The 9,640-nt window shown below is 50.3% G+C and overlaps 1 protein-coding gene across 1 annotated transcript; it reads right to left on the bottom strand.

The window, feature by feature from the left end:
* Nucleotides 1–777: 777 nt before the first annotated feature.
* Nucleotides 778–8,483, bottom strand: GGN (gametogenetin). Its single transcript, XM_084814897.1, has 3 exons — nucleotides 6,207–8,483; nucleotides 2,536–2,735; nucleotides 778–910 (listed from the first exon to the last, which is right to left on the bottom strand). Exons 1-3 carry the CDS (start codon nucleotides 8,481–8,483, stop codon nucleotides 778–780), a joined length of 2,610 nt encoding a protein of 869 aa, XP_084671023.1.
* Between the last annotated feature and the right edge of the window lie 1,157 nt (nucleotides 8,484–9,640).

Below are 9,640 nucleotides of genomic sequence, written 5' to 3'. Positions count from 1 at the left end.
CCTCTCCTGAATCTTGATGTGGTGATATGAGTAAAGGGCACTGTCACCTCCTATTTCCATCATGCACGGCGGGTGGGCAGAAGAGAGCTCTCTGTGTGATTTGCAGTAGATCCCAAGTGCAGTAGATTCCCAGTTGTTTAACAGTAGCAGTGAAAAACGCCACCTGCACTGAAATTATACTGCTGAAATGAAGAAAGCTTGGGGTAACCAAGAGTACATTTTAATGTGTGTGGAAGGACATGGCTTCACTCGCTTCTGGCACTCAAAACAAATTTCAGAGCTCAGGATTCTTTCATTCTGAGCATCTGTCCTTTGCAGCAGGCTCTGGTTGGTGCATTGCGGGACTCAAAAGTTTGTTTACTACTAGCCTGAAGTCTGCCCACCCCTGATAATACAGTGACAGACCTGTTCCTCACCCTTATGCAGCTCAGCTGCTCCTATGCGTGAGCCAAGACATGGGAAGATGGGAGTGAGGAGCTGAAGTGCATATGGCTGGGGTGGGATGCCTGCCACAGCCTCTGTGTTTGAAAGAGCCCCTTGCCTGTGTCTTGTTCATGAGGGAGGGAGTGGCACCAATGTTACCGGGCCTTTTACCCTTGCACGGTTGAAAATGAGTTGCCAACCAAGACCGTACAGTGTCCACCTTCTATAGCTACGGTGTCACTCCCAATGTTTGCAGTCGTGGCAGATTGCAGTAGACCCCAGCACATGAATGAAGTCGCAGGCCCAGCTGATGATGTACAAGGTTTATTGATGAGGAAGCTTGGAGAAGGGGATTCAGTCCTCGCTGTCAGCCCGCTGCTGTTCATAAGAGTCCAGGCAGAACTTGGTCCCGGCAACCAGCGAGACAGCCAGCATGGCTGTGGCAACCCAAGGTGGTTCTGCCAGGTGGTTGGTGGAGGGGTTCAGCCTGTATGGAAGGGGTGAAAAGAAAAGCAGAGATATGGGGATGAACAGTGGAGCTTCTGCACACAGCTCGTCCTTTGTAGTGGTTTCATTCAAATGCAACTGCAAAGGATAGCTGATCACAGAAACCTTAGTAGGAGCTTTCAATTGGCGCAATCCTATGCATGTTTAGACAGAACTAAGTTCTACAACTTCCAGCATCCCCCAGCCAGATTGCATCCTAAGTTTACCTAAACTTACATATGAGAGTAAAAGCAAACTTGCGTAATTGTGTTATTTTTAAAACTTCTCAATCATGGGCACCTTGATTTTTAATCAGTCCAACAAATTCATGCGTTAGATGGTGCAGCCTTACCACAAAGTACAGGATGGTAAGCCAGGTTTCTGGGCAACTTGGCTTACCATGAACAACCAGCATGCCACTGCATAGAGCCCATTCGCTCCCACTTGGGTCCCCCCACTAGTGTGAGTGGCTAAACAAACCAGAAACGGTTGGTTCAGCATGTCATCCAAACTGGCAATCCTGGCTTATTGCTCCCAAATAAGGCGAGAACAAACCGTTGTTTACAAACTGGCTTGTAAAGGATGCAATAAGCCAGGATCCATGGTTTGGACAACACACAAAACAAACCATGTCTGCTTTGTTTAGCTGCTCATGCTAGCAGGAAGAGCCAAGTGGGAGCAAACAGGCTCTACATACACCAGCATGCAGTTCGTTCATGGTAAGCCAGGGTTCCCTCAAATCCTGGTTTACTGTGCCATGCAAATGCAGCCACAGGCCTGCTGCCTTGAAGTGGCATAGTGGTTAAGAGGCATGAATTAGTTGGGGCAAGGAAGAGGATGATCAGCAAGCGAGTATCCTGCCTTTTTGGCATACGGAAAGCCTCTGTAGTCTTTGAGCCCCTTGCAAAGCTATGGACAGATCTAAGGGTACAATCCTATCAGATGGGATGCCTGTCAGCCTCCAAACGCGGAGGCTGATGGGCATTCTATACAGAGTGGGAGGAGCGCGGAGGGGATCGTTGCTTCCGTGTGGCTCCAGCTCTGCATTTTGGCTAGATGGCCGTTCTTGCTCACCTAGCTGGGGCTCTGCGGAGCGGAAGGGAAGGAGGCTGCAGAGGCCAGAGGATTTTTCATAAGCCAGTCTCCCCAGTCCCCACCCCACCCACAGAATCACCTCCTTTCCAAGGTTTCTGGTGAGGTTTTCTCCACGCTGGCTGCGAGGGGGAAGGAGAGAGGGCCAGGAGCTCGGACTCCTGAGTCCGAGGTCAGAATGATGTCTCCAGCCTCGGATCCAGGAATCCGAACTATCCTATGGCCCCTCAGATGTTGTCTCTAGGGCCCATAGGCTTACTTGCTAAGCTGCAGATTTAAACTGGCTTTGTAGTCATTCTATCTTCCTAGAGAATCCTGTGAACAGTCGGATGTATTTTTTTTGTGAGGGAAGCAGGAATATCTATGAAGGATCAAACCATTCTCAGCATCCTCCTTAAACTACAATTCCCAGAATTCTTCAGGAGAAGCCATGACAGTTAAGTTTAAGCATAAGACGTTTGTTGTGCAGATGCATCCCTGTTTGTTTTGTGACTGGCTGTGCAGGATTTGCATGCAAGGCCCTCTTCTACTCACCAAGCCATGACATTCTTGGGCAGCTTCCTCTGATGCTGGTGTTTGCAGTAGCACCTGCTAGAACATGAATCCGCTACCTGGAAAGCCGGCCACTGGTGTGCGGGGGATCGGTCAGCCTCTCGATCTTGCTCGGGACTGGCCTGGGTGGAGGTTGCATCCTGGTCGATGCCAGCTGGTTTGTCCAGAGAAAGGGGCATCTCCTGGACACACAGTTATCTGTTTACTTAAGACATTGATACACCGCTTTTCCTATGCTCGAGGTGGCTTGCAGAGATGTTCAGTTCCATTTAGTTTATTTTTAACATCCTGCTTTTCTATTAAAATAATAACCAAGGCAGATTACAATAAAGGGGAAATATGATCTAATAACATGAAGCTATACAGGGATTCTCAAACAGCACTTGATTTATTGTTTCTGATGACAGAGATCTAGACTGTTTGGGGCTGGATTATCAAAGAGGCTAACAAGGCCCTGGTTTAGGGCCTGTGATTTTCATAATATGGCACCGGTGCTGCCTACTCATTTTCCCCTTAAAAACTAGTAATTAAAGAGGCTGCCGTTCTCAGTGGCTGAGCCTAGGGCCCATGATTTTCATAATATGGCAACAGTTTTGATGATTATATGAGTGACATGCCTTGATTTGTAGAACAAAATATGCTTATTAAGCGATCTGCTGATACCCCCAGCAACTTTCAAGTGAGCGCAAAAAAATGTCTAAGAACCACTGTTATACAGCATTAAGAGACAGAACAATAGTAAAACATCTGTAATCAAATACCAAGGGGTAGCAGTACTACAATTTCATCCAGAACATCACAAAAACAGCAGGTTGCTGATTAAAGGTAGCCTAAATAATAATAATTTTAAAAAGGTTTTACCATCTGTGAAAAAACAGGGGACAGAGTTTGACAGATACAGCATCACAAAGAAGGACCTGCCTGTGATCTCCTGTCTACGCACGTTTGGACAAAACCAAGAGCAGGGCCTCCCAGGCCAATCTCAAAGACCAGGCAGATTTATATGGGAGCAGGCAGTTTCTGCAATAACCTGCTCCCAAGCCATTTAAAGGCCAATCCCAGCACTTTAAATTGAGCCTGGAAATAAACAGGCAGCCAGTGAAGATGAAATAACATCAGACTTAAATGCTCTGACCTTGGATGCCAAAAAATAGTCTGGCAGGCACACTTTGCACTAATTAAAGGTTATGGACTTTTTCAAGGCAGTCCTATGTGAAAACCACTGTACAGTCAGGGCCAGAAATATTGGAACAAGAATAACTGTTTTGGCAGTTATCTGTACACCACCACATTGAAGTTGAAAGGAAACACACCCAGATGGGAGCGAAGTCAGGACTTCCAGCTGTAATTCAAGGGGTTTGACAAAAGTGGGGCACTAACCATTCAGGAAGTACAGCCAGTGGCATAACACACCCCCATCATTGGTGGCTCATAAGTAATGGAACAAATGGCTGACAAGCAGCTGAATGGCCAGGTGTGGCCTGTTTCCTGGGTACCCCATGACCAATCCAGCAGATAAAAGGCCTGGAGGTGGTTCTGAGTGTTACATTTGCATTTGGTAGCTGTTCACTGGAACCCCCGACATGAGGTCCACAGAGGTGTCCATGCGAGTGAAGGAGGCCATCATTAGTCTGAGGAAACAAAATAAACCCAACAGAAAGATAGCAAAAACAGTGGGAGTGGCCAACACAACACTTTGGAACATCCTGAAAAAGAAGGAATTAACTGGCAAGCTCAGCAACAGCAAAGGGCCTGGAAGACCACGGAAGACAACTAAAGTGGATGACCGCGGAATTCTGCTCATGGTGAAGAGGAATCCTTTCACAACATCTAGCCGGGTCAAGAACGCTCTTGCGGAGGTAGGCATGTCATTGTCAACGTCTACAGTCAAGAGACGGCTTTATGAATGTAAATACAGAGGCTTCACAACAAGGTGCAAACCACTGGTAACACTTAAGAGCCGAAAGGCCAGATTAGCCTTTGCCAGCAAACACCTAAAAAAGCCTGCCCAGTTCTGGCATAAGATTCTTTGGACTGATGAGACCAAGATTAAGGGCATGTATGGCTGCCAATGGAGGTGGGTCACTGGTGTTTATTGATGACCTGACTGCTGATAAAAGCAGCAGGATGAATTCTGAAATGTATAGGGCTATACTTTCTGCTCAGATTCAGCTGAATGCTGCCAAACTGATAGGACGCCACTTCATACTACAGATAGATAATGACCCCAAACATACAGCAAAAGCTACCCAAGAGTTTCTCAAGGCAAAGAAATGGGATGTTCTTCAATGGCCAAGTCAGTCACCTGATCTCAACCCAATAGAGATCACTTACTGAAGACAAGACTGAAGGCAGAAAGACCCACAAACAAGCAGCAGCTGCAGGCAGCTGCAGTAAAGGCCTGGCAAAGCATCTCGAGGGAGGAAACGCACAAGGGGCAAGGAAAGCCAACTCCAGCAGGAGATGTTGCCTCGAGTCAACTGGAGCACCTGGAATCAGTGGTTCCTGAAGGCTTTCTTTGGCCACAAGGACTTAAGAAGAGCCAAAACAACAAAGAGCCTCATGGACCCTTAAAGACTAACCCATTTATTCTGGCATAAGCTTCTGTGGACACTGTCCATCAGATGCATGAAGTGATAAATTGGTTAGTCTTTAAGGTGCCCCAAGACCCTCCGTTGTTTTTGGTGCAACAGACTAACATGGCGACCCCTCTAAAAATAAGAGCCATGCTGGATCAGACCAAAGGCTTCTCTGGTCCAGCACTGTGTTCCCACAATGGCCAACCAGATTCCTAGGGAAAGCCCATACGCCTGTCGGGGGGCGAGGGAACCTAGTTCCATTGAGAGCCTGGAGCGCACTGAAGTGGCAGTTTGTGGAGCTCCACCCCCACCCCCCTTTACCCACATCCATTCCTGAACTGACTTCAAGCACTGGTTCGTCAACTCCACTGCTGCCCTAGGATCAGAAGATGGAAATGAAAGGGAAGAGTTGAAGCATACTGATGATGCTTCACCTCAAACTGTTTGGGCTGTAGCTTGGGGTAGAGCCCCTGCTTTGCATGCAGAAGGTCCCAGGTTCAATCCCCGGCTTCTCCAGGTAGAGCTAGCAAAGAATCCTGCCAGCAGCCATGGAGAGCGGCTGCCAGTCAGTGTCAACAATACTGGGCTAGACGGACCAACGGCCTGACTCCGTATAAGGCAGCTTCCGACGTTCCTGTGACTTCTCCCAGCAGTTTTGTATAGATGTTAAAGATAATGGAAGACAAGGTGGAACCCTATGGCACCCATCAAGGCAATGGCCGCAGCGTGGAGCAGTGGTGTCCCAGCACCACCCTTTTGAGATCGACCCTCCAAGAATGAGTGGAATTACTGCAAAATACTTCCCCCAGTCTCATCCCTGCAAGGCTTCCCAGAAGGATGTCATGGTCACAGAAAGGTCCAGGAGGATCAAAAGGGTTGTGCTTGCACTGCCCACCTCCCAGTGTAGGTCATGCAGCAGGGTGACCAAGGCAAGTTGCTATTCCTAGAACCGGGCCTAAAACCAGACTGAAAAGGATCAAAATAATCTTTCACAAAAAAACAAGTCAAAACATTGGGTAGTAGCAGCAGCAATCAACCAAATAAACGAAATGCAGCCAAAAGAACGAGACTCACCGAAGGCTCACCGAAATAAAAAGGCCTTGCAACCTTTTCGAACGGCGGGAAGAGAGGAACACCCTCTAACCTCAGTGGGGTGGTCATTCCATAACCACGGGGCCATTGCTTCTGCCCTTTACCCTTAGGTGCTTTCACTTTGGGCTGCCCTGAAGGTTTGAGTTTCTCTTTAGACTTTGGAGCAGCAGGGCCTTGTTTCCGGACCTTAGGCCTCGCTTGAGTCAGAGCTGGCACCTTAGGGTCTGCAATCAGTCCCACGGGAGCACACGACGGGGCAGAGACAGCAGGATTGGGCGCCTCCAGCGTCTCCCTGGGAGAATGTGGAACTGGACCTAGCAGTGGTACCGGGGAGCGCTCTTCCTTTTGGAGAGACTGGGTATCGGCCAGTGGGGAAAGCATGCCTTGCGCAGCACTGTATGGAGCCGACTTAACGGGAGTCGTTTCTTTTCCACCCTCTTCCAGGCCCTGCGGCCTCCTTCGCAATCTCTGGGGAGTCTTGTCAACTTCCATTGCCATTTCCTGCTCCATTAAGAGGGTCACAGTGGGTTGAGAGGTGCCCACCGCTTCAGCCTCTTTGTCACCAGCACTGGGTGAGCCGACACAGTCCTTGACCCCTTCCTCAGCTGCCACCACGGCCTCATTCAGGGGCATCTGACTCTCATCGTGTACAAACCAGTCACATTTTGGGTCGCTCCCCAGGAAGGCTACAACTTGGGTCACAGCAGTCCCAAACTTGGGCAACTTTCTGCCCTGACCTTTGCGGCGCTGAGGGTACGGAGTGGGCGGCCGAGGCCTTTGCCACTCTGGCCGCTTTGTGTTGCCACTGGACAGTTCCTCAAAGAAAGTGACCACTTGCTGACCAGATGTGTGGGGGGCAGGCTCTTTAGGGGGGGTGACTTTCTTGAAGTGCTCTAGAAACAACTGGCTGAGTGAAGAGAAGTCTTCGGGGTTGCTCCTCTCCAGCCCTTTGAACGATGGGAGCTTCTTGCCCGCTGTGGTGAGATGATGCAGAGCTTTAGGCAACACCGGGGCACTGGCGGGGGACTTCTTCTGAGGGCACTGCTTCAGGACGTCGGCATAGGAGATGCCAGAGGAAATGACGCTGGGCTTTTGCTTTACGGCCTTGATGCTGGATGGCCACTGTCCTGGCTGGATGGTCACTTTGTACAGGAAGTTGAGCCCTTTCTCCAGCAGCTCCTGCATTGTCTCTGAACTGACGGCCTCCGCTCCCAGAGCCTCGCTCTTTGCCCCAGACTTCACCTCGCTCCCAAAGGCTTGAGGCTTTTCCATGGCGCCACTCGAGGCCCTCACACATTCCACGGGCAGCTGGGAAGGGAAGGCCAGGCCCCTGGAGTCACCGTCACTCCCGGGCGCGCTGTCCCGTTGGCCGGCTCGCTCTTTCTCCCTCTGGCCAGCCCCCCACGACAGAAGGGCCTTCTTCACTCCAGGTGGAGCCACACAGTTGTACAGAGCTGGCCGACTTGCGTTTCTCTCAGTCAGAGACCGAGGGTCTGCCAAGGTGTCCTCAGTCATCTTGAAAGACTCGGTGCCCTGTGTCAAACTCGCAGCCTGTTTCTTGGCGGGAGGCAGGGACTCTGGCAGCCACCCCTCAGGGTCCAAACCGTCCGTAGCACTTGCTTTGATGTGCTGTGTCCAACATGCCTCCGTTTCCACCACATCCTTGGGGGCGTCTGGCACTTGGCCCAGTTCAGCCAATTTCTCTGGCTGCAGCAGCAGCCCGTCCATGTTCTTGGCCAGGTGAGCATTCTCTGGCTTGCCCTTCCCCTTAGCTGGTGCTCTTTTGGCGCTCAAGTCTCTCGGGTCAGAGGCGACCGCCTGGGAAGGCCTCAGAGCCACCTTCAGCCCTTTGGGCTCCTCGTGGAGAACAGATCTGGAACTCTGGAGGTCAGCCCTGCTCAGACAAGCCAGCCCCCGTTTTTCTGCCCCTGGGTCCTTATCACACAGGCTGGCCTCCTTCATCCCGCCACTGGCCGAGTTATGGGCCCACATGGAGGAGAGCTTCAGCTTGGACTTTTTGGAATGGTTTTTCCCCATCTCTACGGCTCCTGCCTGCCTGTCCCCTCCTCCTGGCTCGCCGCTCAGAGGCTGACTGGCAGCTTTTTGTTCAGAGGCCTGAGGACCGGGGGACCGGCTCCCCGATTCATGTTTAGCACCACTCGGACCCCGATCCGGCTTGCTCCTGTCCGGGTTGGCTTTCTCCTCCCCGTCTTTGGCAGCCTCTGATTCCTGTGTTGCTTCTGACTGGACATTGCCCATTATATACAGTCATCCTAGGCATAAAAGGATGGAGTGTGAGGAGGAGGCACAAAGAAGGAGGGAACGGTTAAAGTAGGTGGCGCAGAGAGTGTGATGACCAGGAGGACATGGGGGCCGCAGGTATCTGTGGGTGCAGGAAGTAGCACCGACCTGACAGAGAACTCAGCTCCCTTTGAGAGGGGAGTGGGCTACTTGTACCAGCCATCGTCAGCTCTTACAACTGAAACATGGGCTGGAAGGGGGGATTCTTGGGTTCAAATCCAAAACCCATGAAGGAGGTGGGGGCCTAGCATGTACAGCTGGGAGGTCGAGACTCCTCCTTTCTCTTCACAGCTTTGGAGGGGGAACGGAAGCTAACAGTGGCAACTCCTTGGAAGAGTTGGCAAACGTGTGTGTGTGTTTTCATTAGCCCTGCTCCTGTGCTTTTAACAGTAGCTGGATACTCACTTTCTCCCTAGAAATCACCGCTTCCTACATGTCTGCATTTCAGCCTGCTGTGAAAGCACTGGAGCAGAGGGCCAAATAATCCTACTCTTTACCATCATCTCAGAAGATGGAACTGGTCTCCCGAAGGTTGAATTGGAACCACTTCTCTCCCTATTTCCTCTGTGTGGGCAAGGAATAAGGTTTAATAGTTACAGTGGAGGAAGCTAGGGATGTGGGGGCGGCGGAGGGGAGGTAACAATAGATAGGAGCCAGGATACCTGGGTTCTCTGCGTATACAGTGGCGGAGCCTTTTGGGAGCCACCCTTTTTCATGTCACCTCTCATGCTCACACCTTGAGCCTTCCCTATTCAATCCCACTTACTGAATTTTGTTTTGTTCTTAAAAAGTGTTCTGCTCGCTTCAATCCCTCCCCTCTCGATCCCTCCTCACTGAGTAAAAAACAAACAAATAATGTCTGTCATAGCCTTTGATCCCTCCTCACTAGATCCCATTCAGTGAGCCAGGAGGAAATGACACAACCCTTGCTTTGATCCTTCCCCACTGGATCCTACTCACTGAGTAAACAAATCACATCCACACCTCTTTGGATCCAACCAGTTTTTAAAAAGTCTTTCCTCTTTGAATCCCTCCTAACAGGATCTTGCTCATTACCATTTTTTTTAACGTGTCACCCCTTTTCATCCTTCCTCACTGGATCTTACTGACTAAAA

The sequence above is a fragment of the Heloderma suspectum genome, chromosome 10, assembly GCF_057233095.1.
Source record: "Heloderma suspectum isolate Gila_16-S chromosome 10, 16-S_ref, whole genome shotgun sequence".
In the NCBI taxonomy this organism is placed as follows: Eukaryota; Metazoa; Chordata; class Lepidosauria; order Squamata; family Helodermatidae; genus Heloderma; species Heloderma suspectum.
This window is presented reverse-complemented; position numbering and strand designations above follow the sequence as displayed.